Source organism: Schizosaccharomyces cryophilus (assembly GCF_000004155.1).
Source record: "Schizosaccharomyces cryophilus OY26 unplaced genomic scaffold supercont4.2, whole genome shotgun sequence".
Classification (NCBI taxonomy): domain Eukaryota; kingdom Fungi; phylum Ascomycota; class Schizosaccharomycetes; order Schizosaccharomycetales; family Schizosaccharomycetaceae; genus Schizosaccharomyces; species Schizosaccharomyces cryophilus.
Genome location: NW_013185625.1, coordinates 1,529,367 through 1,546,101, shown reverse-complemented (window position 1 = coordinate 1,546,101; position 16,735 = coordinate 1,529,367). Strand labels below are relative to the sequence as shown.

General features: G+C 37.0%; 6 protein-coding genes across 6 annotated transcripts; 2 read left to right on the top strand and 4 right to left on the bottom strand.

Annotated features, from left to right (window-relative positions):
* The first annotated feature begins 63 nt into the window (after positions 1-63).
* On the top strand, positions 64-1,735 carry SPOG_04641 (uncharacterized protein). The gene has a single exon (XM_013167332.1). It carries the CDS (start codon positions 285-287, stop codon positions 1,326-1,328), a length of 1,044 nt encoding a protein of 347 aa, XP_013022786.1. The 5' UTR covers positions 64-284; the 3' UTR covers positions 1,329-1,735.
* On the top strand, positions 1,663-3,057 carry SPOG_04640 (U3 snoRNP-associated protein Esf2). The gene has a single exon (XM_013167331.1). The coding sequence runs from the start codon at positions 1,885-1,887 to the stop codon at positions 2,893-2,895; it is 1,011 nt and encodes a 336-aa protein (XP_013022785.1). The 5' UTR covers positions 1,663-1,884; the 3' UTR covers positions 2,896-3,057.
* Positions 3,058-3,123: 66 nt separating this feature from the next.
* Positions 3,124-10,884, bottom strand: SPOG_04639 (beige protein; the record flags this gene model as incomplete). The annotated part of the gene is made up of 2 exons (XM_013167330.1): positions 3,124-10,753; positions 10,856-10,884. 2 exons carry the CDS (start codon positions 10,882-10,884, stop codon positions 3,124-3,126), a joined length of 7,659 nt encoding a protein of 2,552 aa, XP_013022784.1.
* A 443-nt stretch (positions 10,885-11,327) lies between these two features.
* On the bottom strand, positions 11,328-13,276 carry SPOG_04638 (CK1/CK1/CK1-D protein kinase Hhp1). Its single transcript, XM_013167329.1, has one exon. The coding sequence runs from the start codon at positions 13,160-13,162 to the stop codon at positions 12,071-12,073; it is 1,092 nt and encodes a 363-aa protein (XP_013022783.1). The 5' UTR covers positions 13,163-13,276; the 3' UTR covers positions 11,328-12,070.
* A 165-nt stretch (positions 13,277-13,441) lies between these two features.
* On the bottom strand, positions 13,442-15,206 carry SPOG_04637 (BRCT domain-containing protein). The gene has a single exon (XM_013167328.1). It carries the CDS (start codon positions 15,143-15,145, stop codon positions 13,928-13,930), a length of 1,218 nt encoding a protein of 405 aa, XP_013022782.1. The 5' UTR covers positions 15,146-15,206; the 3' UTR covers positions 13,442-13,927.
* Positions 15,207-15,591: 385 nt separating this feature from the next.
* SPOG_04636 (FHA domain-containing protein Far10) lies at positions 15,592-16,533 on the bottom strand (the record flags this gene model as incomplete). The annotated part of the gene is made up of 1 exon (XM_013167327.1): positions 15,592-16,533. One exon carries the CDS (start codon positions 16,531-16,533, stop codon positions 15,592-15,594), a length of 942 nt encoding a protein of 313 aa, XP_013022781.1.
* Between the last annotated feature and the right edge of the window lie 202 nt (positions 16,534-16,735).

The window sequence follows — 16,735 nt, the reverse complement described above, 5'->3', positions numbered from 1 at the left end:
GTCTTTAATTGTCTTTTTTTTTATATGGTTTTTATTTATTTTTACAAATATATTCAGTAGCTACCAAAGACAAAGTATAAATGGAAACATGGTTTATTTTAATAAACTAGTTCTGTGAGTCTTGACTCTTTACCGTCTGCAGGCAGAGAAACCACTTCTCGGACTCACAACATTCAGGACATACAGGAAAACTTATTAGTTCGAGCTGAAAGAAGTATTTTAATGTTTTAGTATTTCTAAAAAATTCATATATAACTGTATGATTCCTTAAAGGTGCAAGTAGAATGGCAAAAGAATTCAGAAAGTGTATTTTGGGGCCCGTGAATGCAGGATATACCCTGGCTTATTCCTCTTTATTAAAAGACCAAGTTGACCGACCTTTTCTGTTTAACCCGAAACCATTCCGGAGCTACAGAGCTCGTAACTTTTTAAATATTTACAGAGAAGGTTCCAATGTCATCGATCCCCCAGAAAAGGTAGGCCGATTAGATTATAAAGAGACACATAAAATGCCTGCAATTGATTGCTTACTAGTGGATTCTTGTATTACAAAGACGCGGAAAACAATAAAGATGATGAAGTCTTTATTACATAAAGAGAGCTCTGTCATATTGCTAAATCAAGATATCTCTTTATGGATGGAATACAGTTCTATATTTGAAGATCCGCTGAAACGACCCAAACTTTATTTAGGGAAGTTCCAGAATTTTTCAACGAACAGACCGAAAAATATTATTCAAACTAGCTCTCTTCCTTACCTAAGACTGTGTGAAATGCCAACCAGCCCAAACTTCGACTGGGACATATCAAAACTTCAAGAAGTCAGTTGCTTACCGCCAGAATTGGATCACTTTCTAAATATGGAACCTCTTGGAAAGACAAAACTTCAAAGTACAAAGCAATTTTTGACTGAACAGGTCTGTGACTTAATGGTATTAATGACGAAGAGCCTTCCCAATCCTCAAATGAAGAGGAATGCCATCTATTTATGGCTAGACGTAATATCGAAGTTACCATTCTTCCCTTACTTAGAAACGTCTCTTCTAAGCTTTGATGCATTGTATCAGTCTACTTGTTTTACTCCTACAACATATTTGAATGTTCCCCCTTTAGAAGCCAATATCATCTCAAAGTACCATTGCATGAAAACACTCTTGAAATTCGCAACCTTTCATGTTAACGATCCTTCACTCCATACTTTTTTGAACCATTTGTTAAATTTCTCTGTCCGTAACTATAATTCCCTATTCCCTTTCTCGACCTCTGAACCACCTTCTAATTTGTTTTCTATGATCGAAAAAATTCCAATCCCAAATGTTTCTGATTGAGGTTATGTTAGTATTCGTTCGTTTTGCATGTCTACGAAATCTGTTTTTTTCAACCTCTTTCCTCCTTGCCAACTTTCTGATATTTCTTCCTTGAGAGGAGTACTGATGATTCTACTTTCTTTATTTTAATCGAATTAGGACCTGTCTGAAGCTCATTCAGCAAATTGGGGCGTCCTTTCACCAAATGCCTTTTACATTCTTACTCCTCGAGTAAATGACAAGTTGAACAGAAGCCAGCGGAACCCATCTCCTTTCTCGAATCTTTTAAAATGAATGCATTCTTTTTATTTTTTTCTTTTTCCTATTGAATAAACAAATAATTCGATTCATACTTGGTATTTATTCTTTTTACCCAGGTAACACAGTTACCTGGGAAGCATAATGTCCTTTGCATGCAAGGGTGCAGCCAAACTCATTAAAAAACCAAACAAGAAGGATTTTTGGGGTAAGAGGCTGTATTAGTACGTTCTTTCGTCTTTTTTATTTTGTTTCTCTCTTCTTAAAACTCAAAAAGGTTTCTTGAAAAGTATATATCGTTCGTTTTCACGCTGAGAAAATGTCTGAAGCAGCAAAGTTTTTTGGTGCCGTAGAAGAAGAGGACGATCGTTTTCAACATTTTTCAAGTGAAGAGGAAGACAATGATATAATCTCTAGAGCTACAATTCGTTCCTCCAGAAATGACAAAAGCAGCGGTGGGAGCGCTTATAGAGGTTTTACAGAAAATGTGTCTGAAGAGGACGATAATGAAAGTGACGAAGAGAAAAATGAAAGATACAATGCTGAAGACAATAGCGATGTCGAACTTTACACTGGAGGCGATTTTGATGAAGAGAATGATAAAGAGAACGCAAAAGCTATCAAATCAGAAAAGCCACTGAATAAGATTTCTTTAGAAGAAGTCGAAAAGAAAAAGAAAGCTACTAAACGATCGGGAGTTATTTACTTATCGAAAGTCCCTCCTTATATGGCACCCAATAAGCTTCGCCAGCTTTTATCCCAGTATGGTAAAATTGGTAGAATATACCTTGCTCCGGAGTCTGCTCAAAAACGTGCCAAACGTCTGAAAGGCGGCGGAAATAAGAGAACCATGTACGAAGAGGGCTGGGTGGAATTTGAAAGCAAGCGTGTTGCGAAAACCGTCGCTGAAATGTTAAACACCGAAAAAATTGGCGGTAAAAAAACTAGTTGGTATTATGATGACATTTGGAATATGAAATACCTTCCTAAATTTAAATGGCATCACTTAACCGAACAGATCGCCGCAGAAAATGCTGCCAGGGCCAGCCGATTGAAGGTTGAGATTGAACAGGGCCGTAAGCAAGTAAAGGAGTACATGAAGAACGTTGAACGTGCCAAGATGATTGAGGGTATTCAGAAAAAGAGAAAAGAGAGAACTGCTTCTTCTGAAGTCCCTTCCTCTAATAATGATACTCCCGTTGAGACTGGCCCTTCCAACAAAGAAATGCGCCGTTTCTTCGATCAAAAAAGTGTTACCAATAAACGCGTTATGCCTAAAAACGAAAATGAGCAAAGAAAAGTTGAAAACGTTCTCAATAAGGTTCTTTAATACTTTTACTTTTAGAAAATCTCTAAGCACAGTTTGAAAGTTTGGTTATCATATGGACGTCAGGGTAATAATAGTTTATTTAATTTTTGCATTTATAAACGAGTAAAAAAAAAAAAATACTATTGTATCCTTTAAAGGTCTTATAAACATCTAATATTATATTTATACCATTTCAAGTTTGAATGGATGTTCATCATTAGTCATAAGCTTGCATCATTTCTAACGTTTTCATCCCTTATAGCATGAAGGTAATTGTCTGTGGCATTCATAGCAAGTCTTAATATTAGTATTTTTCAAGATAGAAATGCAATCGCTGCATACATTGGAATTTCCACATGCACGACATTGGCTTCTCCATTCCATCAGAGAAAATCGAGTATCGCATAAAGAACAAAGATCAGTTGTCGTATCACGTTCAACATGTACGTTGGAGGTGGTATCCGGTAACATCCAAGCATGAACTTGACCAAGATTATCTCCAATGAATATACCACGAGCTTGACCGCTACATGTAATGCACGTAATAGTCTGGCGGGTAGGCTTTTTGTTACGGCCAAAACCACTTTTGTGTTGAAGTTGACGAATAAGATGCAAACGCCATTTCGGCTTATCAAAAAAGTTATTGGATTCCAACTTCACTTTGGACTCAAGCCTTTTTTCCCAAATGCGTACAATACCATCCTCGTGGCCAGTTAAAAATAAATCTTTATTCAACCACTCTGAATTTGCACCAGTATAAAAGCAAGAAGAGCATATGTCCTCATTTAAATTCGAATTGTAAATTCGACTAAGAGTATCCTTTACAAGGACTTTGCCGTTTATATCTATAATACAGCAGCAATGACCAGCTGAAAAAGCAATTTCCCCATTCCTTGCATTGACGGATATGGTCTGTATCGATTGCCTGAAGACACGTACTGATCGGACAAATTCTGCACGGTTCAAGTCCCAAACCATTAAATGACCAGTTTCATCACCGCTAACAATGATACTGAACGCTTTACAAACAGCTACGGAAGTAATATTTGCCCTATGGCCATATAAAACTTTTTTTGAAGATAATCGTACAGGTTTCGAGTCCGATAATTGCCATAGACGAAGGGTTAAATCAGAAGATGCAGTCAAAAAAGTCCTTTCATCACATACTAACAGATGTGTGATTTTATCTGAATGCAACTCTTCAAAGACAACTAATTTAGAATCGGTCTGCTCCATTACCAATTCTACATCACTACTTACACCATTCCATATTAAATTGGAATAAGACGACAAAGGGACACAATCAGCAGAAAAGGCACGAAGAGTATCTTTCGTAGGGTCATACAGGATATGAGCAATTTTTTTCGATATTATTATTATAGGTGAAACGCTTTGAAATAATAATCCCATGTTATTTTCAAAACGGCCAAATAAGTAAGGGCCCAAAGGAGTGTCTGTAAAATCCGGCCCGCGAGGAGGATGTGGCTTTTTGAAAACCTGCTTGGGAGTTTGCCCAAAGTTGTGAATAATTCCCACTGCAGCCGCCAATTCAAACTCATTTTCGATATTTTCAAGGTCGATTGATCCTTGATATGAAAGATTATGGAAAACGTTTGTCGATTCAACTGCTTCATCACCCCGCTGCTTATAACCGAACACAAGATCAATCCATTCATGAAGGTGTGAACTCACGTACTTGCTTTCAAGAGCTTCACGATTTTTTTGGACAAAAATAGCTGGATCACCTTTTGCCCATGGTGGCAGAATGACATCGCTTATTGGTTTTGTTTCATTCTGCCTTGCTCCAAAGTCAAAGCCGTTACTGTTGACAAACATTTCGCTAAGATAAAAGAACTCAGGAATTAACTCTCTAACATCTGCCATATTTTCCTTAGACGAAGAATTCCAAGTTTGCTCAATTGAGTAGAATAACCTATCTGCATGGTCAAATTGTCCTCCTTGTAGAGCGAGGTATGAATCAACAAATGGTCTTAAGCGTATCAAATAGGAGCAGACAATCATAGCAGACGAATAATGAGTACCATAGTGAAATGGCTTTTGTTGCAGGTCACCTAAGCTTAATAATAATTCGTAACGCTCTTTAAACTGAGCTTCTCTGGGAGGGTATTGTGCACCCATTGGTTTCGATAAGTCTCTAAAAGTCCTAGGATTGCTTAAATCGAGTTCTTCACTAGTATAATCAGCAATCACCCAAGGAAAAACCGGATACTGGGTTAAGTCATTATACGTGCGACCCGCAAGCGTGTTCACTATCTGCAAATAATTAAAGTTTGAGATTTCGTGTCTTTCCCATCTTTTGGTAGCCGGATGTCCACTGTTAAAAGATAGAACATTTGCTAGCCTTGACCCAATAAAGCTCGTTTTGTTAGTAGCTTTTCCAAGATCACGACTCATCGATGTAGCCAAATGACTAGTTGAAAGAACATCCGCACCATGGGCCTTTGCTATTAGCTTTTGATAAAGTGCATCTCGGCTCTTAGCTGTAGAAAGTATAGTCAAAAAACTTCTCCCATCCTTAAAAAAAAGCTCAATTCCTACATCTCGTAACAAGTAAAAGCGTTTGAGCACTAAAGATAAGTCAGAAAAATTCCAATACCAGCTATTTTCTCTAGAAACAGTAGGAAGCGTATTCCTCGAAGAGTTTATTGATTGCATATTAAGAAGCTGTAGGTACGGATCTTTTTCATCAGTCACGCTGCTATCGTTTATATCGACGATTTCATTATCTGATCGCAAGAAAAAATTATCCATCAAATAAAGATATTGTTTTCCTAATAGCAAAATACCTTCCATAGCTTCTAAACCAAAAATCCTAGAAACATTATATGCGTCTTGTATAGTATCTCCCGGAACAATGGAGCGCATAACGGTTCTATTTTTATCTTCTTTATCCTCTTCATCCTCATTGTCTTCATCATCCTTACCAAAGGTTGGTTCATTAGTAGTATCAGCCTCCGAATCATGTAAAGTATCTTCATTAAATGGAACCATTAGCGTAATATCCTCTTTCACTTGTGTGCGAAGGGGAATTTCAGAGCTCACAGAAGAATCAAAGCTCCGATTTCCTGCAGTTGACGACGTTTGTCGTTCTAATTCCTGTTTTGGATTCATTTCTTTTGGAGGAAGGATACATGGTCTCAAACGATTCCTCATCCTTTCTGATCCTTCAGTAGAATCCAGTTCCCATAAATCGGGACTTGAAGAAAGAATCGAGTTTTCACCCGCCAATTCACTCTGACTATAAAATACAGCTGACATTACAAAGTTCTCTTGATCTGATTGATCCTGGAATAGCTTCCGAAATCGGGTGCATTCCAACGAATACAGACTTGAAATCCAAGCCTCATAAGAATGCGACATTTCATTAATGAGATTTTGTTCGCTGGAAGCTATTGTCAAACTTTTCTTCAAAAATTCTAATCGTGTTAATTTTAAAGATGACAGTTCGTCTTCAGCAGCCTTATGTTCTTGCTTTATAAAATCTTCCCAATGAAAAGAGAAGCACGTTTGCATAAATTTATCGGCTTCAGCCGTATTTTCTTGTAGCCAAGAAAGAAACTGGTCAGACTGTAATCCTGTAATGGTTTGCACATTTTGACTAAACGAGAATTCGGTTCTGAAACTTTTGTTCACTTGATCTAAAAAGTATGGAGATTGGATATATAGCAAACGCCAAACGTCGACAGCGCTTAAACGTGCCCTTGCGTTGCCGAATTTTAGTACTATATACATACTGTACCAAAGAAATGGGAAAAGTTCTGGTTGATAACTTTTAGATACAAGTAAAGGTGTTTGCCAGTAGAGTATTTTCTTCATAACATGCTCCATGGCAGCTCCATCATTCCTTTCTTTCGTTCGAGCAAGCTCTAATAGAATCAACCTTAAAAAGCACCCGTATAAATTACTAATAGTATACTTTGCGTTTTTAGGGAAAAACTCCAAATGGTTCTCTATAGAATCAAGTTTTTCAAGCAAATACCCAATTTCATCAATAGTGCTTAAACAGGATTCTTCAATAAAACCAACAAGTCTTAACCTTAAGTACTTTGTAAACATGTAGCTGAAATTAATTAACACATGGGGATTCGTTAAAAACATCTTATCGTCCTTTACTGACTCAATGAGCTGTTGAAGGATCAAATGAAAAACAACCCGAACGAATGAAGATTTTTTCGCTTTTGTACTAGAGGGCAAAGAAACTATTAACTTGGAGAGGCTTAACCCCTGACCCGCGACGATTCGATCATAAGCGTTAGTCAAAAAGGAAATAAAAAGACCATTAATCAGTTTCTTTGAGTTAGATCCATCTATAACAGTATTTTCGAAGAACGCAGTAGTATCGAATTTTGGTGACAAACTAGGCTGTAGATTACTTTTTTGTAGCTGTTCATTTAACAGTTCCTGGCGGACACGATTGGTTAAAGGGGTTACTACCCGTCTGTTAGATCCACTTACTGACATTTTCCTAACTGATCTTCTTATGCCCTGACTGAACGCTTTCGAAGATGAGCTACGAGGCAGTGGGTGACGAACATGCTCCATCAATTCACGAATTTCTTGTTCTGGAACTATATCTTCTTTAGGAGAGAAAAAAGGAAACACCATTCGAATTATGTGTTCATTCAAATCAAAGTTTAGACTTATATTAAGAGAATAAGAAATCTGAGCATCAGTCAAGAGAAGTAATGTTTGCTGAGCGTAATACAAAGATTCGTTCATTTGCACATCCGCTTCAGAAAGACTTAACTTCTTTAGCACCATATAAACAGAATCCAGTAATATCACTATCATCTCTGAAATAGGAAAAATTCGATCTTTGTAATTCAAGAGCATGAAATTAAGCTTTTCTTCAAATGTGCAATCACTTTTGAATTCAATTCCCCGAACACCAAGACCTAATGCTAAAAGGATTAAGTTCAACCACACCTCTTCGATATGAATTTGGTTAGGCAAGCTACTTTTCAAAATTAAAAATCCGTGAAATTTCTGTGAGAATTTTGAAATAAAGCTGGAGCCCAAACTACACACGGACTGATTTAGCAATCTTAAACCAAATAAAAAATAATGACTATCAGGTTGCCTTATAAGAAATAGTAACCATGCTGGAGTAATCATAGAAGAGAAACGCCGAAGAAAAGATGGTTCTTGATCACTCTCAATTAAAAGATTTACAAAAACCTCACAAACCGCATGGCCCGATTCCTTTATATCCAAATACTCACCTACCTCCTCAGGTCTTTTAAAGTTTGGAGAAGCGTTTGAAAGTCGGTTTGTTCGAGAACTTCTTTTCGTAGCAAAAGCTGCATATATGATGTACGTTACAATCGTTCGAACATTATCTGAAACAAAAGAAGCAGTTAATAGAATTTTCAGAACAACTTTTAGAAGGGGAAGAACATCCAAACGAAATAATCGACCTCTCATTGCAGCAAGCAACTTTTTTAAAACTTGCATCCTCATTAACCGTTTTATATTCAAAGCGGAATACTCATTGTTCTCAATGAGTGAAACAATATAGCCAAGTTGCTGAATCACTAAATGATTATTTTTTGCTTTAGACCAAAGGTCAAAATCAAGCATGAGATAACGAAAGAGAAGGGGATTAATAATGAAGGGATGTTTAAAACGTTCATGATGAATACCGGCTTTGGACGAAATTGATCGGAGTGTTTCCTCGGAAATTAATAGATGTGACTTTGAACGAAGGAGTTTAGCTAAAATTTCGAAAGAATGACCTTGTTCAACTTGTTCCGAAAAGCGCCAATTGTCTTCGATCGCTGAAAGAAAAAACAACAACCCAAAATTGAGCTCGTCCTCTGTTTCAGCTATGGAAACTAGCTTCAATAGTATACTAGAACCACCAACGTTATATAGAGCATCGCTGAAAGATGGCATAACGACAGGAGTAACAGAACCTGATGAAACTCCAAAACTAGGCTGATCTATCGAAAAGATTTGGTTATATGATGGAACTGCTCTGTTTATATACACATAGGAGTAAAACTGATCTTGCAAGTTCTTCAGTGTATCCAAAACGCTAAATGAACTGAAGTCAGATAACCGTGGGTCACTTATATTGATATAGTTTTTAGCACAAGCGGTGAAAGCTATGGAAGAAGACGAGATACTTTTAATATTTCTCAGAACATCTTCTGCATTCAAATTCGATGCTTGGACTTCTAAACTTAATTCGGCAGATGCTTTATAGGTTAAAAACTCATTTATGGAACCTTGAAAAGAACCAGTATAATTGGGGCCCAAACCGTATATAATAGCAATCTGAGAAGAAAGTAATGGTTCCGTGAAAAATCTAGTCGTTCCGATCATTAATGGTAATAAATTAGCAGACGAATCATTCGTCTCCCTGTTCTTTTCAGATATATCACTTTTTAGAGAACCACCTTTCCGCTGATTGTTATCTGCAGACGTTTGAAATAAGCCTTTGGAACCCATAGAAGGACCTAGAGAAATATAAAGTGGTTGAAGTAAAGATTGAATGAAAGGATATGAACAGGGCGCACGTTCAACAAATGTTCCATCAATGTACAAATCAAGCATAGAAGACAACTTTTCGTTTCTATGAACGAGAGTTATCAAACGCCAAGTAGGTGTTTTAACACTGTTAAAAATTTTTGAAAAAGATCTCGTCAAAGGAGTACAGTAATTGATAATACAAGCGTCTTTGCTTGTGGCATATGAACCGAAATGGACGCTGATTGAATTTGTAGATGGATCAACCATTACACGAAGCAAAGGAGATTTCAAAAAATCGGTGACCAAAAATATTGTCGTTGGAACAAACTTCTTATTTATATTAAGAGTTTCCATCAAGCATCCAGAGTGTAACCATAAAGAAATCGAATATCCATTGTCAGGAGTTACGGGGGTGCTTAAAGTGAAATCAATGGAGGAGTAACCTTTGACAAGAGGGTTGAAATAAAGAGCCGGAGATACTGGCTTTGACAAAGCTTCGGCGAGCCAGTATCGTGCTAAAGGAGACTTTCCATTGATATAAATATTTAGGATCTTTGCAGTATTATTGTTTGACAGCCCATAACTCGCACAATTCAATGTAATATCATAAAGCAAGTCCTTCAAAGGTTCAGTAATAGTATAATTGTTTGGAGGATCAAATAAATAAATCAAGAGATAATCCATTACTTTTGAGGAAGATATTTTAATAGCATTTTCCGGAGAGGATTTGACCAATTTCTGCAGATGATGTAAAAGCAAGTTTAGAATGGATATCGAGGGGCATAAGAGAATTACTTGGGGTAAAACATCCGCAAAAGCCAGATACTTTTCTGCGGCATTTTGGAGGCACAATTCTACTGAATTTATAAGTTCGGACGACGAATAGTTTGATTTGCAAGTAAAAAACGAAGTACCTTTCTCTGATGAAAGGTTACTGTCATTCACAGAAAATGCTAATATTGTCAGCATAAGTCTGCACTTTAGGTAAGTAGTGGAAGGGTTTTTTACACTGGAATCTGGGGAATTAAAGTCATCATCTCTTGAACTAGCTGTCAAACTGCTTTTGTCCGACCCATTAGAAATATCTAATCGTTTTAGCTCATTTGTGGAAGAATCGGAACTCAAAGCAGATATAGCAGGCCCTTCAATACTTTCTTCGTAAGATAAAAGTAGTCTTTGGACAGCTAACTCAATCCAAGTATCTATATGTTTTCTTGTCAACAGCCATGAACGTAAAATCGTATATGAGGTAGCGATGCTCAAAATTTGTAAACAGCATTCAAAAACTTCTAAGCTTTGGAATGAATGAAACGTCAATTTTGTCAAAGCCTTTTTTATTGCGGTAAAACCATGATCTCGTATGAACAGTTGCGGAAAAAATGAACTAGAGATCTCCGATTTCATTAAATAATGAAACTCTTTCAACTGTTTTAACAATGTAGCCTCTGAATCGCATCCTATAATAATTGAAATCAATTCAACACACTTCGAATATGTAAGGGTCTTTTCAGTCATGACAGTTAAGGTCTTACAAGACAAAAAAGCAAATTAATAATTTAAGAAATAATAATTGCAAAGGTCAAAGGTTCAACATGCAACCTCTATTGAAAGCGAGTCAATGCTTGTCTTATATATTGAGATCATATGACCCGATATTCATGAAATTATTTGAAAATTGTAAAAGTTATTTCCTTAAATGGTTTATTGTAACGTTACTGCTTTCTCAAACCGTCCTTTTCGCTTTTAATCGATATGTTTAGTTAAGACTGTGTTGTAGGAGAGTAAGAGAGCTATATATGAGTTCCTATTATCCTTCAACGAAAAAGACCTTCAATACTAAACTTTTAATAATATACAATTAATCTGTATTATAGAATACTATGAGTTATAGCTTACTTATGAACACTATTAGTGTATAGAAGAAAAAGGTATTTAGCAATGACAAAATCATTTTACCTGAATGGTGAATACTTGCTTTGACTTTATGCGATAAGAATTGACTTCACAGGACAAAATAAACTGAAACATAAATTGAAAAACGATAAGCGCATCTACCTTGGAAAGTACAAACTTGAATTATTTAATAAATAACATAGAACTGGAAGCCGCTACAGTAATCAAAGCATTAAAATAGAGCAACCTATTCATGGGTAGCTTTCAATTAGGAAACTATTAGGCAAACCACTCATATCGTATATATTCTCAATGTAAGGACAATAAAAAATGTCAAAACGAAACGTACACAATGGGAACCTACCCTTTACCAGAAGAAAAATTTAAGTTACAAAATCAAAGGCTAGGTTATCCGTTCAGATTATCCTTCATCAATTCATAATACCCTAGATTCGTGAAAAAAATAGAACCGCATTTCGTTACTCACCGGCTCAATACTAAACGGAGAATTCATAAAGAACTATGAAGTATCCAAGGTGCATCCATTCAGCCCAGGTTAAGTAAGAAATAAGAGAAACCCAATTCTAAGCAAAAATTGATGGCAGTAAAATCAATGAGTCATTCGAATAGAAAGGAAAAAAGCATATGAGAACACATGATAACTAACCACAGAATTGCTGGATGAAAATAAGTCATTGCTTCTAATTAAAAACAAACAGCACACATAAACGGTGATCAAAGGAGACATTGGATGGGATAAGATAGAAATGAGGTAAAAGAATAAGTAATTCGGCTAAAATTATTAAATTTAGTTGGGTCTTTGAATATACTGAGCGGTGGGTGTAGGCATATCACTGATTACAGGAGCGGTAGTTTTCACTTCGCCTTTGTCATCAAATGACTGTTTTTGATAGTTTTTGAAGGATGAACGTTCAGGCGGCGACGTAACCTGCGCTGATGCGGCCAATTGATGTTGCAGCTGCTGTTGATTTTGCTGATCCTGCTGAGATTTTCTCTTCAAAGTCCAATCAAACATATAGTCAAACTCGTAATTCTGTCTGCAAAACAGGTCTCGGAAGAGTTTGCGAAGATAAGCATAATCTGGCTTGTCGTCGAAACGAAGAGAGCGAGTATAATTTAAATAAATGGCAAATTCCTGAGGAAAACCACGGCATAAAGCCTCAGTAGGAGTAGAGATTTTCTTTTCCATGATCTTTTCGTACTTTTGTTTCTTTGTTGCAGCCTTCAACCCTTGCCAAGGAAGACTTCCGCGGCATAAGTAAACCAATACGTAGCCCAATGACTCCAAATCATCACGGCGCGATTGTTCAATACCCAAGTGAGTGTTAATACTTGCATAACGAGCAGTACCGGTAAGGTTCTTGTTTTCACGGTAAGGAATATGAAGATGGGTTTTGTGGTCCCGATACTTCTTTGCCAAACCAAAATCAATTACATTAACCTGATTACCGCGTTTTCCAATACCCATCAAAAAGTTATCAGGCTTAATATCACGATGCAAGAACGACTTGGAATGAATAAATTCGATTCGTGATATCAACTGGTCAGCAAGTAGAAGAACTGTCTTCAAAGAGAACTTTCTACTACAAAAATTAAACAAATCTTCCATCGATGGTCCTAGAAGATCCATAACCATAGCATTATAGTCACATTCTATTCCAAACCAACGGACAAAGGGGATTCCTACTCCACCTGACAAAATGCGGTAAACTCGATATTCGTATTCCAGTTGAGGATGTTTGGCCCTTGTAGACTCTAACTTGATTGCTACTTCCTCACCAGAAACAATGTTTGTTCCTAGATAAATATCACCAAAGGAGCCACTTCCAATTTTACGTCCAATGCGATATTTGTTTCCAATTCGGAGGTCCAACGCCATCTTGGAAACGATATCGTATGAGTTTTTTTTTTTATATCAGAGAGATTGAACCTCCACTACTTTCAGTGTATTCGATCCAGCTAAAAAAAAATGTTGGTGAAGGAAGGAGTCAGATTTGCGTTGTTTGCACAGACTAGTAAATTCCACCGTAATTACACAAACTGTAGTTTAACGTAGTCAAGTGAGTCAAGGTCCTTATCGTAGTAAACAGTTTCATAGGTAAATAAATAAAAACAATATTCACTTATTTTAAACAATACATTTTACATTTATTAATGATGAGAATGAAATAAACATTATGGAATTTTTTTTCTTTTTTTCTTTTTAGTATAGAAGAGGGGAGTAACAGAACCTCATTTTTAACAATTTTCTAAGAAAACGAACGTAATAAAAAATACAGAACCATGCAGGAAAGATAGTCCAAGAGAAAACAGAGTAAATTAATGGCATTTATTAGAATATGGAGTCCATTGACACTGTATTTGGGAAAATCAAGTTTCAACCATAACAATAAACTCATCAAAGTGAAAGACACGTAGAAGTAAATGTATAAGGTCCATCGTCTGAGCAAAAAAAAAAAAAAAAATTAACAAATAACAGCTTGAAAAGTAAAGAGTGAGATAGGAAAAGAATGTGTCACTGAAACGAAGAAAACAAAGAGAAATGAACGAAAGAAGATTAAATACAAGATAAATATATGGATAAAAAGAGCGAAAAACTGGCCAAACGATTGAGGCGGCCGCTATAGCCAAAAGTTGTGTACAATCAAAGATCGAAGAAAGGAATTTTTTGTTTTAATGGTGATCCAACGATGGGTTCGTAAGCCAAATATTTCTTCTTGGCAGATTCCAGTTGTTTTCGTTGACGGGGAGATAATTTGGATAATTTGGATGGACTAAAAGGAGAATCCATTATCCAAGTACCGGTTTCCTGAAAGCGAAAAACACCATCCCTTACACTTAATCTTTTTCTCGTGGAAGCCACATTATGAGAAGTTGCATTTAAGTGAGACATGGACTTTTCCTTGACCAAGCGAACATTTTCAGCAAACGATGGATTCAAAACATATTCAATTCCTCCCGGTTTGTTGGAGCTAGTTTTCGGATTGTGACGAGACAGTACATCTAGATTCTGTAAAGAAGGGTCCGATTCCTTTTTCATCCTAGATATTTGGGATCTTGCAGGCATAGCTTTGGAAGACGTCAAAATATTTCTTGGTATCGAATGCTTGAAATTCATGCGGAAGGAAGACTCGTCAACCCATTTTTTCGTTGAATAACAGGCCAGGACCCATTCTGGCGAGACGAAATTTATTGTGCTTTCCGAGGATACGGTATCGAGCACTAAATTTAGCGTACTGTTTTTTGGCAGGACCATGTGAGTCGTTGGTTTTTGTTTACTAAATTGTGGTTTCTGATGAATGGTGGCCCCAAGTTCGACCAATTGCCGAACCAGACAATTATGATCCAACAAACTTTTCTCAATTCTCACACAGACAGAAGCAGAAGACAATGGCCCTTGGTCCTTAATCTTTGAGACTACCTGCGTGGATACTGACATATCATGTATTGATTTCGACGACAACGAGAGAGACACAGTCGGCTTCCAAAAATCAGCATAAGCGTCTTCCAGTTGTTCTTCAGTAATCGCAGAAAAATAGCTATCTTTTGGTGGAGAATCACGACCTATAGGAAAAAGATACTTGGAAGATGCAAAGGGAATTGAAGGATGAGTAACTTTGTTAGACGCACGAGATGCATCACCGAATGGTTTCGCTGGAAAACTAGCACCGTCAAGACTGTTTACGCGCTCATGTCTTCTATGAGAGGTATTTACGTCTGGCACAGTAAGTAGTTGTTTGGAAATGGGCTCCGTGTTGAATTTCAGGGATTGTAAAGAATGCAAGCTATGACGACGATAATGTCCCTTTCTATGCATTCGCGGATTCGGCAAAACATCTTGTTTTGATTCCAGCGATAGCATTAAGCCCCCTAGTAAAACACAAGACCCATGTAGGAGTTAGTGTTGGGATTGCTAAAGAAACCTTTTTTTTCCCGGGTACTACAAGCAAAAACCATGAGATGTGATATAACGTGCCTTCCTAAATCCCGTTATTTATAATATGGCGAAACTTAGAATTAGCTTAAAATAATATAAGATTAATAAAGGAAACAGCACTATTACGGGCTATTCTAAATATGGCTGTTATCGCCGTCTCGTTAAATACTTGTCAAACTTCACAAGAGCTCATTAAAATGATTTAAGGAAAAAGTATTCGTTGCAGACGGAATATGGAAAGCCAATGCGAATGCAAAAGGAGAGGAATTTGGTAAGAGAAGAGGGAAAAAACAAAGGTATAAGATAATTTTTAATTACGGAAGAATCAAGAATGGACAGAGGAACTAAGGAAAAGGATCGGTAGAGAACGCCTACCTCCAGCACCCTAGGTATACGATAACTCCTGCAACAGCGATGAAGAAGGGGGAAAGGAAGAAAGCTCGATTATTGTACCAGAAGCCTCGTTTCGTAGAAAGCTTTGCTTCAGCTGTAAAAGCACGCGCTTTCCAAGACTCTAAATTCGCTTTGGCCAATTGAGCTTCCCTGATGGCAGCATCTGTAGTATGCTTATGGGACAATGGAAGAGGAGAAGAAGTACTAGTGGACTTGTTTGGATCTTCAAAAGAAGAAGGAGAAAGTAAATCTTGATCTGGTGACGATGTGGATAAGGATCCACGAGTGACAGATGAAGACTCGCCAGACTTGATGCTATCAGAGGTTCGAAGAGAAGACTTTCTGTCTAAATAAATAGAATTATTGATGAAACCAGCAGTCGTTGACATACCTCGGACACCATGCTCTAAACTTTCTAAATTTTCATTCAATTCTACACATCTCTGGTACTGAATTGCCATTTGACGCATGATCGAGTCCAACATGACTTCTGTCTCTAGAGGTCGACCAGGGCCCATTGAAGCAGGAACTCCACGTGTTAGTATTCGAATTTGTGCAGATACTTTTTTATGAATGATTTCTTCTTCATTGTAGATATCGACACCAAAATCCAAAACGTCTCCTGAGTTCAATTTGCAAGGTGCAGAAGCTTTGTTTTCAGAAGACAGTCGATTTCCATTAACAAAAGTTCCATTGGAAGACTTTACATCTCGAACGTAAACCACAAGGGTGTCTTTTTCCAGCCATATTTCTGCGTGTTGTCGGCTAAGCACCTTGGAATTAAAGTATAGGTTGGATGATGCTGGAGCGGTCGATTTATTCGTATGTCTTCCTACTTTGTAAGTAACAGATGGTGAGAGCACTAGTTTTTTCGTTTGAAAAGAATCGTTCAATGGAGTCAGTGTAATTACGGCAGACATCTCCTATACCATAAAAACCCTTTAAAACGATGCAGTTGCTCTGTAATTTTGCAAAAAAACAAATGAAATTAGAATGTAAATATAAAAATGGGAAGCAAGAAAACGAACGACCAAACTTTGAAGATTCCCAGGATTGTATGTTGTCAATTCCTTTTCTGTATTGAAAGTGTAAAGAGGAAGGAAATGTTTTCGTTCCATAAAA

Excerpts from the sequence above, each read along its gene's own strand:
- SPOG_04638 (XM_013167329.1), bottom strand. The coding sequence starts at position 13,162 with ATGGCGTTGGACCTCCGAATTGGAAACAAATATCGCATTGGACGTAAA.
- SPOG_04637 (XM_013167328.1), bottom strand. The coding sequence starts at position 15,145 with ATGCTATCGCTGGAATCAAAACAAGATGTTTTGCCGAATCCGCGAATG.
- SPOG_04640 (XM_013167331.1), top strand. The coding sequence starts at position 1,885 with ATGTCTGAAGCAGCAAAGTTTTTTGGTGCCGTAGAAGAAGAGGACGAT.
- SPOG_04641 (XM_013167332.1), top strand. The coding sequence starts at position 285 with ATGGCAAAAGAATTCAGAAAGTGTATTTTGGGGCCCGTGAATGCAGGA.